Here is a 26914-nt window from a genome sequence, read left to right on the forward strand (position 1 = left end):
AGTCAATAGACAGATAGATTAAAAAGAGAACCCCGTTTTTTGAAGCAATGTACAGGAATGTTGTCAGTGTTCCCAAAGCAGGCACATACAGAGAGCATCCACTGAAATAATTTAAGAATACTGCTACTAAGTATTTATGTAGCACTTTGGAGTATTCAAAGCACCTTTCACACGTTATCTTGCTGTAATCCAGAGATTTCCAAACTTTTCATGTTGGTGACACACTTTTCAGACATGCATCATTTCGCAAGGCAGTAATTCAGTTTTACTAGCAACCCGGGGGTTAAACTAATCCCTTTCCAGCCCCGGGAGGAGCATGGGGAGCATTCGTGTGACACACCTACACACTGCAGCCGACACACTAACGTGTCACAACACTGTGGAAAGCTCTGTTGCAATCCTTAAATATAATCCTGTAACAAAGTGTTAGCATTACAATTCCCTGGTTGCAATATTAAATTTAAGATTAAAAATTAAAATCTAAATTAAAATAATGTTATCTATCTATCTATCTATCTATCTATCTATCATCTATCTCTCTCTCTCTCTCACCAATGACCTCATTTCAACTTTCAGTCTTAAAAGCAGAAAAAAAACAACCAAAATGGGTCAACAAACAACAAAAACTTATTTTCACTTATTTAAAGGTTATTTAAATACAAATCTGTTTTGCAAGAACAACATCCTTTCATTCAGGTATTTTCCAGAAAGATCAACCCAGGCAACCCAGACCAACGTACCAGTACCAGGATTTTTTGGGGGAGAGGTGTTCAAAGAGAAGAGCAAATCTCCCACTCAGCTCAGCGATGTGTCTGTACCTTGCAAGCTGTCAGCATGTCAGCTACAGCTTTGCGGCTCAGGTTGGCTGTGGCAATCACGTCCTCCTGTCGGCATGAGTTCCCGGCTGCTACGGCTTTGGCTGTCGCCATGGTGATGCCTTTCGTCATCCGGATTGATTCTTCAGGTGATGAGTTCTTTTCAGGAATATCTTTTGACTGAAACACCTACAAGCAAGCCCCCAGCCCCAAACACGTTTGGTTTGGAAGGGTTAAACTCTGGCGTGGAAACAGCCTCCAAAATGTCAAAAAGCAAGGCATTTCAGTGGAAAACAGCTGGTCCCCCCCCCCACCTCAAACAAAATCATCTCCCAGTGAAGAGGTTTGTGTTCCTGATATTCTTTGGACAGAACCACACATGCCTCCACTTGGACACAGGGACCAGCCACTTCCTTCATTACCAGTCTATTTCACCCTTCTCTTTGCTCCCACTTAAATCTGGTTCCCAGAAGCGGGTCTTCTCTTCCTCCAATGTTAGAGGGCCTGCACTACATCCATTCAGCAGTATACCTGACTTACACCCTGACATGATAGCATATAAGGTACCAAGATGGGAATCTCATGTACAACGGCTGAAGAAAGCCACTCCTAAATCAGAGTAATATTAGACATGGACCAATGACAGCCTACTATGTCTACTTGCCACCCACAGGATGATGGTTCCAGTTCTATGGAGAGAAGGAAGCCAGTCTGCACACTGTAGCAACCAGATTTACAGTATTTCTTTAATGAAATGCTAATGCCTCCCTCCGCCCCAACAATTTTGCATAATGATTTATATCAGGAATGGGAAATCTGTGGCACTCCAGATGCTGAGGGACTACAGCTCTCATAATCCCTGATCACTGACAATGCTGGCTAGAGTTGACTTGCTCACAGACTTCATTTAAAAATAAAAATAAAATCACAGCCTCTGAAGCAGCCTTTGCTGAGTAGGTGCCTTTTCAATTAGAATTGAGAATGGCCATACAAACAAATTTAGTTACAATAAAACAGCAATTAAGTACAGCAAAAAACATGCAGACATAACTATTTTACAGCATAATCCTATGCATGTCTGCTCAGAAGTTAAGTATCAATGAATTAAATGAGACTTACTTCCAATTAACTGTTCTAGGATTGTAGTTTAAACATTTTAACATTGCGCTGAACACTGCTTTAATTTGCTTGTTGTTTTTATTACTGAAAAAATGGTTATTGATATGTTAATTTTGTAAATTGCCTGGAACTAAATCTGGTGGTGGGGTGCACATATTTTTATAATGTAGACATGCAGAGCATTGCACTGCAAATTGTACACAAGCTGAACTGCGCTGTATGAGGACAGAATAGGAGCTGGCCTGAAAAATAGATGCAGCAACCCCCAGTTTATTTATTTTTAATGCATTGGATCGGGGACCTAGAGTTTGCTTGCTACTTCTAGAGATTTCGCAAGCATCATTATACAAAGCCTTTACCGTGAGTTCTTGCTTGATGTACTCAATCGTAGCCTCAAGCGCTCTTGTCCCTCGCGTAGCTTCATCTTCTACGGCTTTCACAGTCTTCAGTAGTGATGTGACGTTTGTTACCATTACCTCGAAAGTCAGGAGAAGGAAACTGCTCAACTGCCAGCTCTCATCACAGAATGCTCAAGCAGCCATCCTGCCTTTGTAAATTATCCCAACAGTATCAAACTAAGCTTCAATAGACAAGTGGGGAAAACTCAGGAGAAGCAAGCGCAGACCCCAGAACATTCCAAGCAGCCTTTGAAAGGAACAGTCCATAGAATGATTCCTGCCACTCCCCAGAGGAGGAAGAGACATGGTGGTGATGATGATAGGTGACTCCCTACTGAGTGTGTGGATTTAATTTCAGAGCCTTTGTCTACAACCTTTGAGAATTCTTGGAGAACAGGTGAGGTCCCTACCGAGCTCAGATGGCCAGGTGTGGAATTTGCAAATGGAAAGCCAACACATTTCTTACCTTTGCTGCTCCCTTGAGCTGGTACATGGATGGGTCATCTGCAGGCTTGCTGGCGGCTCCTTTAGTTGCGCCTATGAGGTCAGACAAGGCCTTTGCCACATCCTTAATAGCATTGATCAGCACAACCTGGAAGGATGGGAAGAAAAGAACGTTGAGATATTGTGGCACTTAGCAAGCTTCAGAAGAGATGAAATGTTAGTGGGGTGTACATCTCAAGATGCACACAAATGAACCTGGAAGTGGTACTTCTGTTGTATTCACACAAGCTTCTCAAGCCTTGGCTTCTGTCTGAATTGCTGGTGACTTCATATCTACACTAGCTATAAAATGGTTTCAGGCTCCTTAAGATGTTGCTTTCCTGCTCAACAAATGTTTTAATGCCAGATCCATTACGGCTGGAGGTACCAGGTAATCATCTGTATATGTAGGAATTGGGGTGGGTGTGTCCCAATATATGACAGTGGCTTTGAATTCATAGAAAGGGGTTCTACTCACACTAAGCCTCAGGTCTCTTCCCAGGCCATGTCTCCCACTGGCCCTAATTCACACTTTCCTCACTTCTGATGGGATGAAATTTGTCTTTGAAGTACCATAAAGCCTCTTGCTTGCCTGGACTGATGATGGAAGTGTGTATGTGTGTGTGTCACATCTGACATTTATGTGGCTGGACTGATGTCTACATCTGTTGCTTCATCCATTTACACCTTTGGCCCTGCCTGCTACTGGCATGTGGCCCCTCAAGAGGATACTTGGCCCTCATACTAAAGAAAAAAGGTTCCCTTGTCATAAGAACAAAAGAACAGCCTGCTGGATCAGGCCAGTGGCCCATCTAGTCCAGCACCCTGTTCTCCCAGTGGCCAAGAAGATGCCTGTGGGAAACACACAAGAGGATTCAAGCACAAGAGCCAGAAACTGGTATTGAGAAGCATTACCGTCTCCAACTATGGAGGCAAAGCATGGCCATCATGGCTAGGAGCCATCAACAGCTCTCTCCTCCACTATCCAGGTCGAAGGTAACACACACACAAACACCTTGAATCAAAAACAGAGCATCTCAGGAAGCTGAAAACTGCCAGCGCTGGACCCTCTCACCTGTGTTTCTGGGTCACCTGATCCCAGGCTGGCTGCTCCCAGTTTCACAACCTCGGCCAGTTGAGTGATGGTGCTTGCGGATGACTGTGCTGCTTGAGCAAGCTTCTCCTGGCTTGAGGCAGCCCCAGATACCAACAGCTTTGTGTCTTCAACCAGAGCTTTTGCTGTCTTCAGAATATTTTCCCTGGAAAAAGACAAGAGGGAGGTGGGGTAGGAGAAGACTCAATTGGTACTCATCTGCACTGTTGCAGAGGACCTGCAAGAGCTTTTAAGATAACCCTTCCAAGCAAAAAGTTGCAATGTTAAGTTTGAGCAGATGGATTTGCTTTCTGAGCTTTGTACAGAAGTTGCAATGACTTCTCCTTTGGGAGGAGACCATTTAAGTGCATGGAATGTGGGAAAAGCTTTGGCTGTGCCAAACCTGTAATGTGCTGTATGTAAAAAGTGTGGAGAACCCTTGGCTCACCAGCTGCTGCTGAACTACAGCTCCCATCATCCTCCCCGACCTTTTGGGCATGCAGGTGTTGACAGGAGCAGAGTCCCAACAACATCTGGAGGTGTGCCCCACCATTCTTCTTTGTTGACTAAATAATCTGGTATGAGACACTCTGACATGGACTGTCAGGGAACTGCCATTGGAGCTAGAAGCAGAGGGAAGGCTCCAGAGGGATGCCGGAGAGGGTCCCAGTAGGGAGAGAGGGAGCCCATCTGCTGGGGAAGGAAATCAGCGTAACACCAGTGGGGAAGGGGGGCAGATGGGGGAATCGGAGAGGAGGCTCCCAGACTCCTCGCCGGAGACCAGCGGGGAGAGTGCGGGTACTCCGCTGCCCACACCCTCCCTGCGCAGAAGACTTCCATGCAGGGAGAGTAGGAGGAGACTTGGCGTCAAACAACTTTTATGCTGGAAAAGGTTCAAGAAGCGCCCACTGACGGATTCTGCCAGCGACTGAGACAGTCACGATGCTGGAGGCTGTTCAGTCAGAAAGGGTTAACCAGGCAACCTAGCCAAGAGTGGCGGCAACTTACGCACGAGCAACCCCTAAACCCATTACATGGACCAAGGAAATATCTGTATTGCTTCACATCTGCACCATCCATTTAAAGCCCTCTTATACTACTTTAACAGTCATGGCTCCCCCTCAAGTTCCTGGGAACCGTTGTCTCTTAGGGGTCTTGGTCTCCTAACGAATCTCAGCAATCTTACCAAACTACAGTTCCCAGGATTCTTTCTGGGAAGCCACAGCTGTTAAAATGGCATAAGAAGGCTTTCAGTGGACTGTGTGGATGGTCATTCGATACATACCATATGTTTTGTAAGGAAACAAAACAATGGAGCCAGATGTTATAAAGGAACTGGGATCCAGGGGAAGTTTCTGCCGTTTCCCCCTGTGGCCCATCTCATGCTGCTCTGGAGGGCTCTCCAACCCTCTGGAGCAGGTTTTCGAGGAGCAAAAGGGCTGGAGGGTGAAGGGGTGAAATGTGTGGCCTTCTGCACTGACTAGTAGGAGTGTTCCATTACCTCAGAGGATGCTCCTGGCCAGCCAAGTCTTAGGATGTGATTGAAATGTCTATACCTTATGTCATATTTTGTGCAAAAAATCCCTTGGGAAGGAGGCCATTTGCTCTGAAAGGCAGCACTAAAATATTTTAAAGAAAATAAAATGCTGCCTAGCAGCACCTTAAGTTTGCCAGATGGGTTACTGGTGTTTGACTATTTTTTTACTCCTTAGCCAATTGATCATCAGCCAATAGATTGTGTTGTTTTACACGTAAAATGATAAAGTCCCACCTGCTGCAATATTCACTAGACTCTACTGTGTCCTTAGCATATTAACTTCATTTGTAGGCTGCCAATAACAAAAACTTTTTCATATGCCACTGTGTCCATTACACCCAGTGGAAGGATGCATAGCAGCCCCCAAGACTTTGCTCACAAACTTCAAAACACATATTTGCAACTGCAAGCACTAATAGCATGCTCTTAAAATAAGCAAGGTGCTGAGATTCTCAGGAAGCTAAGTCTTATGTCTCTGACAAACTCACGGTCCACATAACAATAAACTGGTTCTTGAGTGAAATGCTGTAACTTTCAAACAAGGGAGTTCTGGCCTGCTTTCTGATATGGAAATGGGCCGAATTGGTAACACAACATTAAAAACCACCAGGCCCCGCCATTTCTCAGCTCATTGCTGTGAGTGTGCTGCCACCGTCTGGTGATTGAGAAGAGTGGGAGAGATTTCACCTGAACTTTGAAGTTGCAGAGGTGGGCAGGAAGCATTTTGACAGCAGTGAGAGCATGACCACCCCTCACGGATTCCAAGAGAAAGGGCTGGCCATTTGCTGAGGATCCATGGGTGCCTGAGCATGGCCAAAGTAGAAAACCCACCACCAAACATTCCTGGAAGACAGGCAGGGAGGCAGGACACTGCTGTGCAGGGCAAAAACAGGGTCCTAGCCAATGGACCAGATACTCCAACTAGCAGGACACATCTAAGTTCTGTGAACAAGAAGACACTGTCCCTGTTATGATACGAGCTCTGAACACCACTGCTTTACTGGTTTATTGAGTTGTGCAAATTCTGTGAGCAATTTTGCATATAGGGAGCCAAGAAGCAAAATGTAGTGACGCCAGGGACATATAAATACTATTCTCCCCCAAATAGATACAGAACTGCTAAGAGAATAATTCTAAAAGCAGTTCTCTGGAATTATAATGTTCTGTAGGATAAAAATGAGAAGAAACTAACCAAACTATTTTAAGGGATTTCAGCATGACAACAAGGGCTAGAGGCATGTTTCAAACGTCAAAACCAAGGTTCCTGACATTTTGAAAATGCTATTACTGCCGTTTGCACCCTGAAAAGTCCGTAACTAGAGCACTGCTTCTGCGCACACATGCGCAGCAAAACCCAGAAGTATACACTGCCGGGTTTGCCGCGTTCACAAGCTGTAAAGACGCAACATGAACCTAACGCAACACGAGGTATGACTGTATTCTGCACTTGGACCATACACCCCCAACGTAAGAGCAACAGAATACTGGGCTCATTTCATGGATCAGGTGGTAATTTACAGCCAAGGCACCAGCTGTTCAAGTAGTATAAAAACTGATAAAATATGTGTATGGGGGGGACACACCCTAACTTAGGCAAAAGGAGATTAAAACATCTTCCTCGCTTTACTGGTTAAATATACCTCTAGCGTCAGTTTTCTCTAGCCCATATTTATCCTATCCAAAAAACAATGCTGCTGCTAGCCTGATCTTGTTTTGTGCCTGGAACAGAATCAGTTTATTATTCTGAAACCAATGGCTTGGAACATGTTTTTCAAAAACAGCAACAAAGCTTTATTGAGTCTTTTTGCATTGAAAAGTACAATTTCAGAATGATCCAAAAAGCTGAGGAAGTTTCAGAATACCCCAAATGTCCTTCAGGGCTTTCTGTAGAAAGCTTTCATTAAAGTGGAATTATGCATTGAAGGGAAATAAATAGAGAGAATATTTTAGAACTGCCTTTTCTAATAGCTTTTTCAAGCCATTTGCTTATTGGGCTCCTTCCCAAAGAGACTTTTTCATCCCAGACACAGTACGGTTTTGTGTCTTTCAGAATCACTATGGATTTATTATTATTTTTGGAGTAAAAGTAATGGAAAGCAATTTGAAAACCAGAGGCACTTTTTCATCAAGGAACTGCTGTTTGGAGCTTGAAACAGACAATGGTTTATAAGAGCTCTGGGAGAGACTTCCTTTCTCCTGGCAAATGCAGATGTTTCATCTGTTCCACTTTAGTTTTAGGTTAGACAGGTTTGGAAGGCTTCTGAATAAAAACCTGTACAACTTATTTGATAAATGGGATAGGCCTAAACAATGCACACAGAGCCATCCTTGAGCTACTGACCATGCTGGCTGGTGCAGATGGGAATTGGGAATCCAACTTCTCAAGAATCAAAGGCTGGCCACCCTGATATGTACAAAAATCCATGGTAACATATTGGTCTACTCAGAACAAGGTTCGTTTGCACTTCCATTTATGCATTTGTGGCAGGTTGCGGTGTCCCAGGGCAGAGTACAGATCTGCTGTGGGGGTGGGAGTGGGGCAGCTGAACTGAGAGCTAATGCATGGAGAGGGTGACTGAGCTGAGGTTAAGAGTGGACAGGCCTCACTCTGACCAGGAAGCTTTGAGTTCGTCTACCATTCACTGACTGCATCTTTTTGTTAAGAGTGGAGAGGCCTCACTCTGACCAGGAAGCTTTGAGTTCTTCTACCATTCACTGACTGCATCATTTTGGTCTAGATGGGATTCCTTTTGAACTCAATTTTTAATTTCATGTCAGAGCACCTTACATCCACCCTGAAGACTCTTCCAGGGTTCCTGCAGCCTATGGTTCAGTTTTGCCTCTGACAGCCTTGCCCCCTTTGGGCATGCCCCTGATCTGAAATCCTGTGGCCACACTGACCTGTGGTCTGCAAATGATTCGTTGTTCTCAGCATTCAGCGTTCCGGCCGTGGCAAACATGATGGTGGTGTCCAGGTCAGCGATGATGCCTGAGACGGCGCTAGCAGCCGTGATGCACGCCTGGGTGCCTTTGTTGCCTGCCTGCAGGGCTGACAGAACTAAGGACACCTGTCAAGAGGAACAAGCAAAATCCTACTCAGAGCAGACCCAGTGAAATTAATGAACACAATTAACCTAGGTCCGTTCACTTCACTTTCACTAGGACATAGCTGGACACAACCCATAACAACAATAAATAAACAACACTATGGTGTAACCCAGCAGGATGTCACGATAGCAAGAGATTTCAACCTGCCCTTAATATTGAGGAGGTTCCCTTTTAGAAGTCTCTATGGATGCCTTCCAAGTATTTGAGGATGCTTCCAAGCACCCACTATAAAAAGGGGGTCTTGATACCCTGAACCCTGTTTCTGATCCAGAATTGCTACAACCCTGTCTTAGAAGTGGACATTATTCTCAGTGATGCACTGGGGACCAGGAGGTGTCTAAGCTCACACCACTGGCGTTGAGGGCACCCACCTTCTCACTGACCGCCCGAGCACACTCTATCAGCTCCCTCTTGGTGTAGCTATCTGTGGGACATATCTGTAGAGCACCAGCCTTCTGGACCAGGAAGATGCAGCTGTGGCCAAGTTCCTGAACCCGCGTTCTGATCTGGAAGCCTATCTGGATAGCCAAGTGGTTGGTGTGGAGAGGAACAGAGTGGAGGAAAAGGAAAAGAAAGTGTTGCAAGTTATTTGTAAAGGAGGTAAAGGCAGTAGTGTTAGGCAAACCTTGGCACCACTTTGATGCATTTCCCTATTATGGAACTGTTCCTGGACAGGTTTATAAGATGCCCGGATGACAAATCTGATGAATATTATTTGAGGGACAGGGCCTTCTCAGTGTAACAGGGCCTTCTCACTGGCAGCACCCTTTTTATAGAACTCCCTCCCAGTGCAGATCCAATTGTCTCCCACTTTTAATTGATTTAGGAGACAGCTGAACACTCAATTATTTTTCCAGGCGTTCAGTACCTAGCAGGAGTGGCCCCATCTCTTTAGCAGTTGCACAGTTCTACGCTGAGGTTAATAATAATAATAATATCCTGCCAGATGAGGAATGGCTAAAAGAAGGTATAGGGATGCCATGATGAATTGATAGCAGTCAAAATCAAAGCTGCTGGTCTTCATGGGTCTCTTACTTTCAATTGGTTAACTGCAGGTGCACCAAAAAGTGTGTCTTTCCACAGGTCTGAGAGACTCTGAAGGTTCCTGCTTGCAGAATTGCTATTACTGCTACTTATACCAAGTACTTGAATTACAGGATGGAGGGCAGGTTCAGAGGGCCCTCCCACCCTTTCTACTGACTCCCTCTAGCTACTGCTTGTTAGCAGGACACGCGGTACTGCACTTTGATTAAAATTAGCACAATTTGGTTTGCTTACAGGCCATTCTCCTTTTCCTACCCGGAAAGCCAGTGCGGTGCAGTGGTTAGAGCAGGCTTCCTCAACCTCGGCCCTCCAGATGTTTTTGGCCTGCAATTCCCATGATCCCTAGCTAGCAGGACCAGTGGTCAGGGATGATAGGAATTGTAGCTTCAAAACAACTGGAGGGCTGAGGTTGAGGAAGCCTTTAGCCATAAATGTCACTGGGTGGCCTTGGGCAAGCCACCGCTTCTCAGCCTAACCTACCTCACAAGGTTGTTGTGGAGATTAAATGAAGAGAACCATGCATGCCACCTTGAGCTCCTTGGAGAAAAAGGAGGCATGTACATGTGACAAAAAACAACAATAAATGAACAGATAATAAATAAATTCAACCATTGCTTAAATTTATATTCTGCCTTTTTATTGGCTTGCTGAAGACAGCAGGCAAAACCCCAACTTTGTGCAAATTAGTGACACTAAATCAGTACCCCTGTGATGACAACAGAGATAATCAAGAGGCAGAGGATTTTTCTGCACAAGCAGCAAGGTTCCAATATGGGAGGCCCACTAGTTTCTTTGGGGCAGCAATTTAAGAACAGAAAGGGGGGTGGTGGAAGGAGAACTCTGATGTTGCCTGGGCCCTCCCCGCCAAAGTTGGTTCCATCACTGCATGTTTATTAACCCCAAACAAGACTAAGGGCTCAAGACCTCCTCCAGTTCTGCTGTAGCAGCTGCCATCCGTCCCTGGAACGCCAAGTGACCGTAGTCTGTGGTCATTTGTGAAGCGAGTCCTCCCAGCTCCTCTGGATTAGTAACCGCCTTCGTCATCTGAAGGAATGTGAAGAAAGAAGAGGTGAACATGCCTCACTTGCGCTACATTGTGAGAAACAGGATACTGCACTAGATTATCCTTTGGTCTGATCCAGCAGCTGGATCTTCTTGGGTTCCCAAAGGCTTCCATTGGTCATCACTTAAGGTGCACCTCAGTGCATTTTGCTGCCATCAACAGATCTTACCATTTCTTGGGCTGTCACTGCAATGGCTTTGGAGTATTTGACTACGGTGGTCTGATAGTCAACATAAGTTCCATTGGGTTCTGGTGGTGTGCCCTCGTCCAGCTGCAATGGGGGTTGAAGATGAAGAAGAAAGGTGATCAAAATGGCAGGAAATCTAGACCCTGTTCCCATAAGTGGAAAAGGTCTACTGTAACCAGAAAACCCACACTGACTGGCCTAAATTACACAAAATATGAATGGTATCATTAGTGCCTGGGACTGAGGGGTGGGAGTCTGCATGTATCTCCTCTCTCCCCCCAAGTCCTTGAATCACAGACAATTATACGGCTACCAAGGAAGGCAATTACAGTGGTACCTCAGGTTACATACGCTTCAGGTTACATACACTTCAGGTTACAGACTCTGCTAACCTAGAAATAGTGCTTCAGGTTAAGAACTTTGCTTCAGGATGAGAACAGAAATCGTGCTCCAGCGGCGTGGCAGCAGCGGGAGGTCCCATTAGCTAAAGTGGTGCTTCAGGTTAAGAACAATTTCAGGTTAAGTACGGACCTCCGGAACGAATTAAGTACTTAACCCGAGGTACCACTGTATTGATATAATCAACAACAAGTTTTTGATAGCTGCAACCTCAATTTGAGTCTTCCTGGGTGCTTTGGGATAATCACATATTCCAGGGGCCTTGGGAAACAGCAATGAGAAGGGATCCCAGGTGACTTGTACAGACCTTGCTCATGGCTTCAGCTATGGAGTCCACCATGTTGCCCACCATCCCTACTTCGCTGGCAGCTTCATTCAAGGTAACCATGATATCATCCACTGCTTCCTTCATCAGCTGGGCAGCTTCCGTGATGGCATCATGAGTGTGTGAAGCCTGAAATAAGTTGATGGAGAAAACAGGAAACACTGCATCTCCCTCTTTCTTTGACGCAACTGAAACACATCCCAGTGTCCCTTCTGTTGAAAAACACAACTTTTGTGTGATGGCCGGCATGGAGACTTAAAAAAAAATCTTTTATATATATCTAAGTCACTTTCCTACCTGAAAAGAGGGACTGACACTTAAACCACTCTGGGAACTCTAGTTCTGTGAGGGGGAATAGGGGGTCATCAAACAACTCTCAGCAGCCTCAACAAACTACAGCTTTCTGATTTCTTTGGGCGTAAGCCATGGCTGTTTAAAGTGGTATCATCATGCTTTAAATGTATGGTGTGAATGTGGCCTCTGTGCCCCTCAACATTTGCCTCCTGAGGAGGCCTGCTCAATAGTAGGGCTGGTGTTGAATGACTGAAGGGATGTGAGCCTTGGTGTGTTAAAGAGAAAGGAGCCTAGTTTTAAAAGTAAAAAGCAATTCTTTTAAAAAAGGTTCTATTCCCCTTCCAGTCTCCACTCCCCTGATTTGAGACTTTAAGACTAGACTTCCTACTGACACATTAAGGCAATTACAGTGTTTGCTTCATGATCTCATTGCGGGAGACGATTGTCAGACAGGGGTGATTACTGAAGGCAGGATTTTTTAATTACACACGTTTGTCTAAGGGCCATTAAAGAATATCTCCCAAGTCTCTCATCATCCATCACCATTCATGCTTGATTGCTCACAAGGACTGTATTTTTTAGACCCCCAGACATGCAAATCACCTCTCCTTCTCTGAAAGCATCTTCTGACAAAGTAAAAATATTTGAGGGAAACATGAATGGCTGGTCTACACAGGCAGGAGAAGGAGGTGGTAAAAGTGCTGAAATCCCTGACTGCCCCCCTGAAAACAGAAAACTAGCTCAGTAAGAACAAGGGCTAGCCTGGAACCTGTCTCCCTGACATGCTAGCTTTCCATTTCTGGGAGTTTGTTGTATAGGCTAGCTTTCAAAAATGGGATCCTGCCATTTCATGGTCTGGAATGGCACAATTCATTCTACCTCCTCAGGAAAATTCATGCTTAGATGCAAACTACAGAACTTATCCTTTAAGAAAAACAGCAGCGCCAATGGGCCTGCAAGCTTCAGTGGCTTAATCAGTGTGATTAACGGCACGCATATTTATGGTGTGACAAGAAGAAAATTCATAAAGGTTTTGGGAACCACATCTTCAGGAATTCGTTAATAGAAATATGGGACAGGTATAAAAATCTATTGGAACCAAGAGTTCCACACTGGCTATCTCCGTTGGAAGTTATGAGTGTAAAGAAAATAAATATGAGAGGTAATTGGATTACGTATGGTGAAATGGTAATCAAAGAAGGGGGAAAATGGAAGTTAAAACCATCTGAACAAGTTAAAGAATATGTATACGATTGGTTGCACTATTTCCAGGTTAATGAAATGTTTAAAAAAGATTTAAAAGAAAGTGGTTATGGAGAAAAAGATTCAAAGTTTCAAACAGATATAATAAATAATGAATGAAATTTTTTGTCAAAAATGTATAAAATATTGTTGGAATGGAATACGAAAGATGAAGAGGTTAAATCGGTAATGATACAATGGGCTAAAGATTTTGGGTATAACATTCAATTTGATGACTGGGAAAAATTGTAGAAAGAAAATCTAAAATTTACTGCATGTACGGCGTTGAAGGAAAATGTTATGAAAATGTTTTATAGATGGTACATTACACCGGTAAAACTAGCAAAGATGTATAAGATGTGTAATAAGTGTTGGAAATGTAAAGAAAAAGAAGGAACATTTTATCATATGTGGTGGGAATGTAAGAAAGTGAAAGGTTTCTGGGAAATGATTTATAATGAATTGAAAAAGATGTTAAAATATACTTTTGTAAAGAAACCAGAAGCCTTTCTTTTAGGGATTACAGGAAAGGAAATAAGAAGAAAGGATTGTAAACTTTTCCAATATGCAGTTATGGCAGCAAGAATTTTACTGGCCCAGAAATGGAAACAAGAGGAAATACCGACGATAGGAGAATGGAGAATGAAACTGACAGACTATGCGGAATTGGATAAATTAACTGGGAAGATCAGATATGTGCGAGACCAAAAGTTCATCGAAGACTGGGGAAAGTTTGTAGATTATCTGAAAAATGTATGTGATGTACAAACAACGCTAGTGGGGTTTCAAGAGGCACTGTAAAAGTTGAGATGTATTGTCAAAAAGAAATAGAAGGGGGAGGGAAGACAAATGGCAATACAAATGAAGGGAATGCGTACTGAAGAGACAAATACGGATGATTGTCAGAGAAGCTGAAGGAAGTCCCAAAAGAGATAATTTGTTAAAATTTGGATAAAAATGTACAATTGTATTGGAAAATTAATAAAAATTTATTAAAAAAAAAATCAGTGTGATTAACAGGACAACATTTTTGTGTAATTAAAATCTTCCCACCAATTAAAATCAACCGGAAGGGCCATAGCTCAGTAGCAGGGCCTTTGCAATGTTGAAGCTTCTGGTTCTCGCGACGGCAGAAGGTCCCAGATTCAGTTCCTGGCAAAGTCTCCAACTAAGACGCAAAGGAATAGACTCTTCTCTGCCAGAAACTTTGGGAAGCTGTTGACTATCAGAGAGGACAATACTGAGGTAGAGGGACAAATGCTCCATAAAGGTGGCTTCCTATGTTGCTATTGGGACAATTTTAAACACACTGTGGTTCCAACCTTGGCTCTCCTTTTCCAGCATCAGCAGGGAGAGATGGCAGAGCTTTTGAGGGGAGCTGAACAGGAAGATGCTTATGGGGCAAGGAGTTCAAAATTAATTGACTGGAAAAGCTGAAACCAGTCTATTTTTACTCTCATAGACATTTGTGTAGGAATTCAGAGGGAAGGATTAACTGTTATGCTGAACATGCCACAGCTTAACAGCCCAGGAAACTGGAAGCCCTCCTAGGCAATAATTATTGAGTGCCTTGCGGAAAGGAAAGGAGGGCAATCCTGAGCTGTCTGGTGGTTCCTTCTGAATGCTGGAATGTGGCAGCTTTGCCACTGATCCCATGACATGGCCTCAGACAAACAGGCTTGAAATGTGGTGCAAGAGTCTTATCCATGTTGCCTAGTTCAGGCAGAACTCTTCTCTGCTTATACTCACAAGTTTCTCTTTTTTAAAACAAAGGTATGCAAGCTTAAAACCCTTAAAATCCACCATCCAAATCTGATAAAATGATGACTCTTTAGACTGGAGAGACAGGTTAAAATTCTGCCGCAAAGCTGACTGTTTACTTACTCAATTGGATTTGGGAAACTTGTATGACCATCAGTTGCCGTGATCCATCAAATCAGATCACCACCACCACATAATTTACCGGTGCCAAATTAGTCTACAGGAGTAGTCAATGTGCTTCCCTTCCAACATAATAAGACACGGAGCTGCCTTATACAGAGTCCATCTAGCTCAGCAATGGCTATAATGACTGGCAGTGGCTCTCTAAGTCTTTCACAGACCTATTGGAGGTAGCAGGGATTCCACCTGGGACCATCTACGTGTAAATATGTGCGCCATCACTGAGCTATGGACCTTCCCCTTCTATCATATGCCTGATCCCTGGCCATCCTGGCTGGGGCTGATGGGAGTTGGAGTCCTACAACAATTGGAAGGTAACACATTCGCTATCCCTAAGAGAAAAAGGGAATGCTTTTGTGGCTTGATGAACAGTGCGACAGGGAACATGCAGGACCCTCTCTTAGGACGTCACCTCTAAATATCAACATTCAAGTAGTCATCCTGAGGGTGGCCTACCTTGGGGTTTCCTCCCCCTTCTTTGGCTGCGTAGAGCATCTGGAGGGCAGATTCCGCCAGAGTCTTGGTCTGGTCCAATAAGGTCATTTGTTGCTGGTGGTTCATCAACTTGGATACCACACCGACAGCAGCAAGAACCAGCGGTTCAAAGTAGCTGGCTACCTGCGTCACCTAAGGGAGGAAAGGAAAGAAGGCAACGGAATTCATTCAATGTGGCTGCGCAAATACCTCATTTTTTTCATCATGCATTCATTAAAAAAACAACAACCCACCATGCATCTGTTTACCATTTGTCATCCATTTAAATGTAATTCATCTTGTTTTTCCAGATTCATATATTTCATTTGCTTCTTTAAGCATTTCTGTGCTGCCCAATGAGCCGTGTCCTCAGGGTGGTTAGAGTGCTGCTGTTTATGATTTGGGCAGCTGCCATTTTGTTTTCCCAGAAGGCCTCAGACATTATGTACTTCAAGAGCACCAACAAGCTGCACTAATAAGCACAAAACAACCCCTCCGCAGTGCCACAAATCCAACTTAATGGTGTAACACTGGAAAGTGTCGATCACTTTTCCTACCTGGGCAGTTATCTTTCCACTAGGGCCGAGATTGATGCCAAAATCCAGCATCCCCTGAGCTCTGTGTGCAGCTTTCTCCCAACTGAAGTGCAGAGTGTTTGAGGACCGGGGCATTCGCAGGGAAACCAAAATGCTTGTTTATAAAGCTATTGTACTACCAACTGTACTGTACGCTTATGAAATATGGATCACTTATAAACGCCATCTCCAACTCCTTGAAAGATTCCATCAACGGTGTCTCCGGAAATTTTTACACATCACTTGAGAAGACAGGCGAGCTAATGTCAGTGTACTGGATGAAACAAAGATCACCAGTGTCGAAGCAATGCTTCTTCAACATCAACTTCACTGCACTGGTCATGTTGTTCAGATGCCTGATTATCGCCTTCCAAAGCAGCTACTCTATTCCCAACTTAAGGATGGAAAACGAAATACCGATGGACAACAAAAGAGATTTAAAGACGCTCCCAAGGCAAATCTAAAAAAATGTAGTATAAGCACTGATAACTGGGAAACACTAGTCTACCTGGAGTTAGATACCACCTGTGTATCATTTTCATAAAATTACATTTTTCCCACCTTTGGCTTTGGCACAGGATCATAAAATAATAAAAATACAGAAGCAAATGACCAAATAATGAATAGAATTAATTGCTCTAAAGTACTTAGTTTTCTGCAGTCAGCAGAACTCCAAAATGGCTGCCTAGTTAATTGTGCCTCACAGGCCCTCTGCTGCCCTCAGTGGATCCCAGAGATGCCTCCCAAGTCCTCCTCAGCGGATCCCACATGGCTGCCTCCTCAAGTCAGCGTTCTTTTCACGAATCTGCCTCAGACCAACAACATCCCTTTTCCCCAGAGTGGCCATTTTGTGGCTTCCTACCTTGTGGCCCAGCTGAGCGGCTTCGCCTCGAGCGGCTGTAGCAATGGGGTCAATCAGATGCCCAATTTCCTGGACGACCGACGTCAGCTGCTCCTGCAAGGCCTGAGAAACAAACAAAATGGACATGTCGGATAACACGGACCACAGACAGAAATGCAATGACAATGCAGAGGTGCTTGGTGACATGGAAGACACACAGAGGCACTATTTTGAAAAGCACATTTGCTCTCTCTGTGGGGTGAGGGGGAACTGTATTGTTTTATACATAAATATTTATTGATGTGGTGGGCTATCCTTCCCTGGTAGTTTTTAAACAAAGGTTGGACAGCCATCTGTCAGGGATTCTTAGCTGTGATTCTTACATTGCAGGGGGTTGGACTAGATGACCCTTGGAGCTCCCTACTAAACTTAAATTATCTGATGTATTAGCATGATTTTGATTTTGTGAAGCTGAATAAAAACAGGAAAACGCGTTCATTTTGCCATTTCTGTCCCTCCTACAATCAGCTCCCATATGCAAAGACAAGTTCTTTTCCCACCCAGTCCAGCATTATCTTCCTTGGGGTTGAGGAACCTTTGGCCCTCTAGAAGCTGCTGAACCGAAGGAAAGTCTGTTGGATCAGGCCCAAAGTGGCCCATTGAGTTCAGCATCCTGTTTTCACAGGGGCCAACCAGATGCCCAGGGGAAAGCAGCAAGCAGGACCGCAGCACAAGCGTCAGTCTCTCCTCCTGGGGTTTCCAGCAACTAGTATTCAAAAGCATTCATGCCTCCATCTGTGGAGGCAGAGAACAGTCATCACAGCTAGGAGCCACTGATAGCCTCCCCTTCCATGAATCTCTCCAGTCTTCTTTAAAGCCATCCCAGTTGCTGGCCATTATTGCCTCCTGAGGGAGGGAGGTCCATAGTTTAACTATATGCTGCCTTGGCCACACTTTCTGGGGTTGGCGGGAGTTGCAACATTTGGAGGGCCAAAGGCCACCCTCCGATCCACTCTGATGGTTAGCAGACTTCAAGGGGTCAGGCAGAGATGACTTCCCCTCCCCCCATGACCTGCTGCAATCTGATCTTTTTTTCAACTGAAGATCCCAAGTTTGAACCTGGACCTTCTGAATTACAGCAAAATGCAGATGGCCAGGTTTTTTGACACAAAGCTTAACTTCTCCCTGTAAAAACAAGAGAAGTAAGTTTGTGAAAACTTGTTATTTCCCCCCTCCAAGTAGGATTCTAGTTTCCTGCTTAAAAATGGAAGAGGGAATGAAGCTGAGCTGCTTATGGTTGTTTGAAGGTCCTTCTTTTCTCCCCTGGGCATTAAAAGAAAAAGTAAGCTTAAGAGCCTCACCCTGAAGAATTTCAACCTGTCATTTTGCAAACAACCTATGTCAGTTTACCACCTGTGTTGTTGGACCAGGTTCACTCACCTGGAAGAGAGTTAGCAAGAGGAATGCAATGCATCATGGGAAAATCTTCTAGTCAGTTTATAGCAGAAGATTTATTGGTGTGTTTCCTGTTCAGTTTCCCCTCACCCTGCACTGCCAACTACATTAATTTGATTCAGAGCGCGCTCTCTCTCTCTCTCTCTCTCTCTCTCTCTCTCCCCCCCCCCCTCGCACACACAGACACACTCCTGGCTGAGAAGGAGGCTCAGCTTTTCCTTCATTGGCAATTCACAGCTCTGCTTACCTCAACAGAAATGTCATCCCTCGTGGCCAAGTTCTGACTGACAGCTGCAAGTGAGGCCTGCTCAATGTCCCTGATGCATCTATTGATCCCATCTATGGAGTAGTCACACTCCCGCTGGCCTGGGGCTTTGTCTCTGGAGAATGTACGGCAGATTGTTATGTCAAGGGTGAAGGGGGGGATATAACCACAATTAAAAAGTGGGAACTGCAACAAAATATTAAAGAACAGAGGATTCCAGCCCCTCCCCTCCCTCTGTCCCTGGTTTTCCATCTCTCTCTCCCCCCCACCCCTGCCCCACCCATCAGTCTGCATTCTCTGGCTACTGAGCATGCTCCTTACGCATCCAATAACTCCTCCCCCTCACAGATTCTTTTGCACTTCTTCAATCTTTAGGATATTCCCTAGCCAGCTGATACCTCTTTCCTGAACATGGATGGTACTATTTTGCCTAAACAGGGAACGGCACTCACACCCCAAACGCTGAAAATAAAGGGACTGATAATCATTCACTTTTACCCCCCCTCTTCTACCAACGAGCACCCAGAGCACTGAATAGTGTACATGAGAACAATAATCATTACATATGATACAAGGAAGCAATTAAAACAAACACAACGTAAAACATATATCTTACATTAACATAGTACATTATTACACAGGAAAAGACCTGAAAGGGGGGTGGGGAGAGAAACATACCTCAAAGAGGGGCCTGACTGAGAGAGTATTCTAGAGGTCTTGACCCCTGAAAGCAGTCTGTGGTTATTGCAGAACTGGAAGCTCGGGAGCTGAGTGCAATGCTCCAGTTCTCACTCTCTGACCCCAGACACACTTCCCACCATCCCTGATCTATGGACCTCTCAAGTGCTTTTGCCTGGCTGGGCTGCATACTTGGAACTGTGTTACTGCCTCTTGCTTGCCTGAACAGAGGGCTGTGCATGTGCAGAAACCCCTCACTTTTGCAGTGTTCAAATGTAGCCTACTGCATAAAAGGCAAATGTCACCTCCACTGCTCCACCTGCTTTTGCCTCTGGACCTGCTGCCCACTGCTAATACATTGCCTCTGGAAGGTTGTCCAAGAGGGAAAGCAGGCCTTAGGCTGAGAAAGGTTCCCTATACTTGTTTTTACATATTCCAGCTTGCTGAAATAATAAGCATGAGCAGGGTGTGTGTTCCTGCAGAATGGGGGAACGTGATATGGAGAAAGGGGCAGAGGTACCCACACTGCAAGTGCCTATGAAAACGAAAGGACTCACCTGATGGACGTGATGAGGCTCTTAATGGACTCGGACACGGTGTGTGAGTGCCCAGCGAGAATGGACCACGTGGGAGGGTCTTTGGGGTTGATTGCCAGTGAGCGAGCAGTTTTGATTAAAGAGGACGAGCTCTCTAGCATAGTCCGGGCAGAAGTCAGGATTGGTTCCTGTGCCCGAGAACCCTGCAAAGAGGGAAGCAGCTGGCTTTTAGTTCCACAGCAACTCCCAGGTTGGGTTCAGGTGTAATAACCCCAGACTAAACCACCATGGTTTGTTGGATTAGAAATGGCATGTGAACTCATTTGCTGCTCCTTCTCTTCCTACCTTTTCTAGCACGCCTCAATTCAAGTCTTAAGGTTCCAAACCAAGAGACTATAGTTTGAGTAATCCCTGCAAACCTAGGATCAGATCATAGCTCGTTGACCAGGGGTTTTGGACTCCCATCAGCCTCAGCATCCTACAATTGTGCTAGCTGAGGCTGATCCTCACCTGATCCAAATTGCACGTCGAAGAACCCCTGGAGTGGGCTATAGTTTTACTTACAAGAGTTTCACAGGAAAGGGGAGGGAGGGAGTTATATAAAAACAATGTGAGGTTACCATGTAGCCGACATGGCAATTGTGACGTAGATCATGTCTATGCTTGCTTCTCTAAAGCATAGAAAAGGTGAGCTTAATTGTTGTAAACAAACTTCCAAAATGCTTTGTAATGTCCTCAAAAGACCAGAAAACTGGAGATCAGTTTGCAGTAAGTTAAAGACAGGCTCCGCATCATTATAAAGTTAATTTAATACAGCACTTCTCTTACCTCAGTACTGATCTGGGCCGGGATGCTGACAAACTCAGGGTTTGATGCAAAGGCTGTTAGGTTTTCCACAGCTTCAATCAAGGGAGCAGTTGCAATCCGGCACTTATTCCGGTTATCTTCTGAGAAGTCACCATCCAAGGCCTAGTGAAGAAAAATAAAAATGGGTTCAAGTGCTGTGGTGAACTTGAGAGAGAGCATCAGATTTAGATGTGGGAAGCCTGGGCTTGAATCTTCCACCTATCTGTGAAGTTCACTGGATGACAGATCCCAGCCAATTCCATCTCACAATACAGTAAAATAGGATAACCCAGATCTTCCCATTCAGTCAGCTTGACTCCAGATTTCTGTATGATGCTTACAAGGGCCTGTCAGGTTCCCAGCTCATCACCAGAACCATTAATGAGTTCTCTGTCTATGTTTCCCCAGGAACATATCCTGCAGGTTTTTGGCTGGCTCCTGAATTCCCTGACACCCATGCAAAGCGGAGATCATGTCAGCTCCCCATAGAGGCGAGTCCTGCACCTTCATGAAACAGCTTTTGGTAAATGCCAAAGATCCATCTCTTTACCCTGCCCTTTGACAGCCGAGATGTGTGTTTTAAGGACCCACACTATTCTTGTGAATGCAATATGTTTTAACAGTTTTTAATTCTGGATTTTAAATTGTTGTCACCAGCCCTAAAACCTGCTGGTGAAGGGAGGTGGGTAATAAATTTAATAATACAAATAACATACAGATGAGTATGAGCGGGGATCCAAGAGACTCTCTAGAAGTATGGCTGGCTCTTGACTTATCTTCACTTTTTAAAAGCCACACAAATAACTCATTTTAATATTTTCAATCAGACAATAATTAGCTACTTTGCTACAAATTGCAGAAGGGATTGAGAAAGATATATTCTAATAACATTACACTTGAGATGTATATTTTCAGGACTCACCTTATTTTTAAGTTTACGTTTTTGTAATTTTAAGTTTTTAATATTGTGTTATTAATGATGTTTTTAAATTGCTGAAACCTGTCCTGGTACCTTGGGTTTCGGGTGGGTTAATAATAATAATAATAATAATAATAATATGCTCTCTCAAATAAATGTTGGGAAATCCAAACTCTTGAACAGTTTTCTCCTTCCTCATTTTTGAAACCCGCACTTTCCCAAGAGAAAGGTCTTCTTTCTCCTGTAATGAAGACAGGAGGAACCTCCAGACGAAACAACAGAATTAAAATGTAACTCCCTAATCACAAATACATTAGCTTAATTGCATTCTAGCAGTACAGCTGTTCTCAAGCATTCCAGGAACGAGGTGGATAATGGCTCCCTAAGAGATTCAAAATGGCAGTTCCTGTGTAGGTTGCAAACTCTGTTTTCCCATAGAAGGAGAAGCAACTTCTCATAAATGACTTTTTTTTTTAAAGGACCCAGAGATGAACAGTATTTAAGCCTTTGTTTGACTGAGGCTGTCTTAACAGTACAGCGGCAGGAGACTCTCATACCTTGATAGTTTTAACCAGGTTGGCAGTGCTGTTTGCCACTTCCTTTGCAGACTGGACAAAGTGCCTCTTTGCCACGGGGTTGGCTGTCTTGGACGAAGCAATGCGGCAGGCATTACACAGTGCAGAAGTGTGCTTTGCCACAATGGTAGCTGCTGATAAGACCTGGAAAACAAAACACACACACATGGCTGAGGGGGCAGAAACAGAACCACAGACAGGGCCAGCCCTACCATGAGGCAGAGTGAGGCAGCCAATTCAGGCGGCAGTTGTGGAGGGGTGGGGAGTGGATAGAGCTGCGTATGCCATGAGGCCTGCCCCTCAGGTGGACAGAGGAGGATGCTGTTCCACTGCCAGTGTCAAAATAGGATTCAACAGTTTGGTGAGCTTTTGCAGGCTCCATCTTTTCCCTTTGCCTCAGGCAGCCAATGTCTTGGACTGGCTCAGTGATGGAATGGCTGCTCTGCTAATTCTCCATCTGTGTTCTGAAGCACCGGTGGGTTAGGAAGAAAGGAACTTGAGCTCTTTTGGCAACTGTATTTTGGCCCTACGATGCAGCATAGACAGTAGACACATTTTAAAGAGCCATTTGGTTATTAAATGTTTGGCAAGATCCTTAGCAGCTGCCAGGCATGGACTGTTTCGGAGCAAACAAAATGCAGGTAGGGCTGGTCCAGGTCTCATTGCTGATTACCTGGATGCTGAGAGATCTAGGGAGATACCAGCAAGCTTTTTTCCTCCTTGTAGTTCAGTCCTATCCATGTCTACTCAGATGTAAGTCCCATTCAGTTTAATGGGGCTCACCGGATAAGTTGGTAGAGAATTGCTGCTTTGATTACAGATCAAAGTAAGATAAAGAGAAGACACGAATGGCCACTGACATGTTGATAAGAGTTTTAAAAATGTTGGTTGTTCACATGCTTTATATATTTCTGTTAATGACTGAAGGAAATGCATCGTTATATTTTGGAAATTTACAAAAAAGAGGAAAATGCATTCATTCACCTGTAAAGTACAAACACAGCATTCCCAAAAGCAATTCAGTCCAAACACATTTTAAACCTCTTTACTGGTATTCACAAATCCTTATTCTTGCCTCCTCCCCCCCCCCCCACAAAAATATATATATCAGTGAAATAGATACTTGGGAGAGGGAAAAATTCCCTCTGATAAATAAACTAGTGATTTTCTCCATAGGAAATAGTTGTTAATTTTTCTGTGTTATGTAACAGTCAGGAGCAACTGCTTGTTTCCATACTTTAGCAGTAGCAATATAATTTTTTGTGCTGCAAGCTTAGTAAGAAACAGACCATAGCTGAGAGGGCAGAGCTCATGCCTTGCATACAAGTTCCCAAGTTCCCACCCAATTAAAATATGAAGTGCACCCCTATTTTCAGGCCACGTGCAACCCAAGACTGCTATTTCTACAAAGGTGGGCCTTTTACAGGCTGTGAAGCACGAGCCAGCAAAATGCCTCTGGCAACCTTGATGGAAGTTACCTGGGATGGGCTGCTTCCGGGATCCACCAAGTTCTGACATGCCATCTGGATAGCTTGATTGGCCCTGGCAAACTGGATAGGATCAACAAGCCCCTGCTGACCGGCCTGGCTGTTGGGATCTGAGATGCCAACCAGGTAAGCGGCCTAGGCAAAAACCAAAGGCATTGTGACTACTCAGAGGTGGTTTTCAAGAAGCACACAATAAACGCTTATTAGTTCACTTGAGATCATGCAAAACCGAGAGTGGAAGGAGAGAGTCATTTTTTCATCCAATGTTCTTCCTAGACAAGGCAGGTCTTACATTCCAATTACAGGCACGGAAAAATGCAGAGAAGCCATTTAAGCATTATTTGCAAAACTGGCCTAATGCTAATGCCCACAGCTAAAGTCATTCACAGGCAAATCAGCCACTGCTGTGGTCATTCAGTGGGCCAGCAGCAAGCTACATAACTAGAAGGTTATTTATAAACACATAATAAGCAGTCTAGCAGAAACTCCATCAAGACAAACACTCAAAAAGACCACCGAAGGTCCCTCCATCCTCACACTTTGCAAGCAGTTGAAATGCCTTAATGTATTTGCAGAAGCTCAACCACACCGTCACCCACCACTGCAGAAAACCTTGCTTAGTACATTAGTCACCTGAAACTCACCTGAGCTGCTGCTTCAGTGAGGCCACAAAGGGCCTTGGAAGCCACCCCCACACACTCGCCAAAGACCAGAAGGTCCCCTGTCTTGGCATTCTGAGAAATTCCAGCCATCGCCTCTCCCAGAACCTGCGGGGGGAGGGGGGGAGCAATTCAAGACTTTCAATTCAATCCTTGCTTTAGAAATCACAACACTACTTAATAACCATACACTAATATTTACTAATACCTCATACTTCTAATAAGCCTTATTTATTAGTATCAATATTTGATAATATGCAATGCTATAAAATGAAAATATTATTTATTTATTCATTTATTTATTTTCTACAGCTCTTCATCAGAGGAATACAGAGTGGTTTGCAGTATAAAAACACAAAATTACATAACATAGTAACAAACAAAAACAACCCCCCCTACCACATCAGACTCAATTCACACACATTATCTCCGTAATACGATCACCTTCCTACTGGTTTTATCTCCACACTGCGAATCAGGAGCAACATCATCAGCTGATTGACAGGTGAGCATCCCCCACCTGCCCAGGTGGGCCACTGAAGATGGGGGGGCGGGCGGGGCGGGGGCAGGAAGACACCAGGATCTGGCCTGCTGGCTGGAAAAGGCTCCCCTTCCCTGCTCTAGATTTTTGGAGGTTAGTTTTATGAAGATTAGTTTCGCTGCAGGTCCTTTAGCATTGGTAAAGTGCTGTTTTACACTGTTTTTCTATATAGTGTTTTAACTACTATTAGCAGCCTGGACTCTCTTTGGGGAGGGAGGGTGGACTGTACTTTTGACATAACTACTAAAAAAAATCTCCTTGTTTTTGGATGTTGGAGAAAGCTGTAGCTCCAGGATTTTGCTCTCCCCCCCCCCCACTCACCTGCCAGGAGGCTCCAGTACCCCACTTCAGGGAGTGCTAAAGATGACTTAGTACAACTGGTCATGAAACTGAACATGCAGATGGAAAGAAAGTACGATGGCTACCTTGGAGTTTTCCATAACACCTTCAATGCAGTCAAAATAAGAGAGGTCGCTAACAGGTTCGTTGGGGTTTTCCAGCATTTCTTTAACCGTCTGAAAATAAGAGGGGCACGAGTGATGGCTGGCAATGCAGTCAAAATCCTAGACCACGAAACCCTTGCTGCACCTTCTTAGGGTCCTTGGGTGAGCTGATTAAGCAAAGCCCTTCTTGGAATGGGAATGAATCCATTTTAAATACATATTGCTTTGAAATGAAAATCAGCTTTTTGTGTCTGGCTTGTTATATTTATTAGAATGTTGAATTGCAGTTTTATGGATTGATTTTAGTTTTGTACACTGTTTGTATGACATCCCCTCCCAATAAAAGCAGCATATGTGTATTTATATAACTTCCCTTCTTTTGTCTGTATATCTCTGGGTTGGTTGCAGGAAGAAATAAAATTATCACATATGTGGTCAACAATATTAACATTTTTGACACTTTGATCAGGCCCCTTCTCTGGCTGGAAGAATACATGCAAGGAGACTCATATCTTCCAGGCAGTTATCCTGGAAAAACAACTCACTGGCTCACTTCAGCCTCCAGTGTGTTAAGTTACAAGGAATACCTGAAGTTTACTAAATGTCAACAATCCCAAATGAATCTGGCAAAGTGCATCTGCCCACAAAGTGGAGAAAAGTAAAGCTAATTTCAGAAATTAACAATAATGCCAGCAACTATTGGCATTAACATGTGAATCTGCACATGTGAATGACAATAATCTCAAAAACTGAGAACAGGCACTGCAATGAATATATAAATATCCAAGAACTTAACAAATAGAATATTTTATCTGTTTCATCCAGGGGGAAGGGCATCAGGGAAACCCAGCCTTGAGTTCCCAGAGGCAGATGGGACAAAAACTCCCAGCAGTCCCAGCAAACATGGTGACCAGGGGTCAGGGATGATGGGACTTGGAGTCTAGCAACATGAGGAGCTCAAGGATGGGGAAGGTTGATGTCAACAACAGTGTGGCCACTATCACAAATCAATGGAAACAAAACAGCAATCTTTGAATGATACTAGTTGGGAACAAAGCTACGCAGCTAATACAGTTTAGTATTCACTGTCTACAGAAGTAAGAGATGTAAGGTTCCCTGGGTTGTAGCAGTCAAGCTGTGGCAATCGAGCCGTCAAAAAACCATGGCAGCCAAGCTTTGATGTTTTATCACTTGATCCACCAGCACTCTTGTTTAGACAGTTAGCATGGCAGACTCAAGTGCCAGCCTGCTGAGTGTTCAGTCAGCTGACTAGCAAGCAACTCTCCAAGTCCAGATGGGGCAAGATTTGAGGACAGCCACAAACACCCTCAATCACGAAAGCTTTGCCAGTCATATCACCCAAGAACAGTGAGCCTGCAATCAAGTGGAGACCTACCTCCAGTTCCCGGAGAGCGTTGTCACACTCTTTTTGGCCCGGCGCTTGCTGAGTACACAAAGTGATGAGCTGATTTATACTCTCAGTCACAGCCCTAGAAGACAAGAGACATGCACATCTCAGAGACCAACAATGTGGGTAATCAGAGTAGATCACAGGTGGACCTGCTATGAGGT

At 44.3% G+C, this 26914-nt stretch overlaps 1 protein-coding gene across 6 annotated transcripts in view; it reads right to left on the reverse strand.

Moving 5' to 3' along the window:
• The window catches only part of TLN2 (talin 2), a 176186-nt gene that overhangs the window by 18240 nt on the left and 131032 nt on the right, over window positions 1–26914 (reverse strand). For all 6 annotated transcript variants that reach the window (XM_080980649.1, XM_080980653.1, XM_080980648.1 and 3 more), the window contains exons 31-49: window positions 26739–26832; window positions 25325–25414; window positions 24344–24466; window positions 23691–23834; window positions 22195–22356; window positions 20701–20841; window positions 19894–20075; window positions 18641–18773; window positions 16960–17061; window positions 15505–15675; window positions 11554–11700; window positions 10830–10931; window positions 10522–10641; window positions 8925–9071; window positions 8347–8513; window positions 3891–4074; window positions 2799–2924; window positions 2294–2410; window positions 819–1004 (exon numbers count right to left, since the gene is read on the reverse strand). In XM_080980649.1, the coding sequence (XP_080836775.1) occupies window positions 819–1004; window positions 2294–2410; window positions 2799–2924; window positions 3891–4074; window positions 8347–8513; window positions 8925–9071; window positions 10522–10641; window positions 10830–10931; window positions 11554–11700; window positions 15505–15675; window positions 16960–17061; window positions 18641–18773; window positions 19894–20075; window positions 20701–20841; window positions 22195–22356; window positions 23691–23834; window positions 24344–24466; window positions 25325–25414; window positions 26739–26832 (2638 nt within the window). The remainder of the gene's footprint in view (window positions 1–818; window positions 1005–2293; window positions 2411–2798; window positions 2925–3890; window positions 4075–8346; window positions 8514–8924; window positions 9072–10521; window positions 10642–10829; window positions 10932–11553; window positions 11701–15504; window positions 15676–16959; window positions 17062–18640; window positions 18774–19893; window positions 20076–20700; window positions 20842–22194; window positions 22357–23690; window positions 23835–24343; window positions 24467–25324; window positions 25415–26738; window positions 26833–26914) is intronic.

The sequence above is a fragment of the Podarcis pityusensis genome (assembly GCF_964106645.2).
Source record: "Podarcis pityusensis genome assembly, chromosome: 14".
In the NCBI taxonomy this organism is placed as follows: Eukaryota; Metazoa; Chordata; class Lepidosauria; order Squamata; family Lacertidae; genus Podarcis; species Podarcis pityusensis.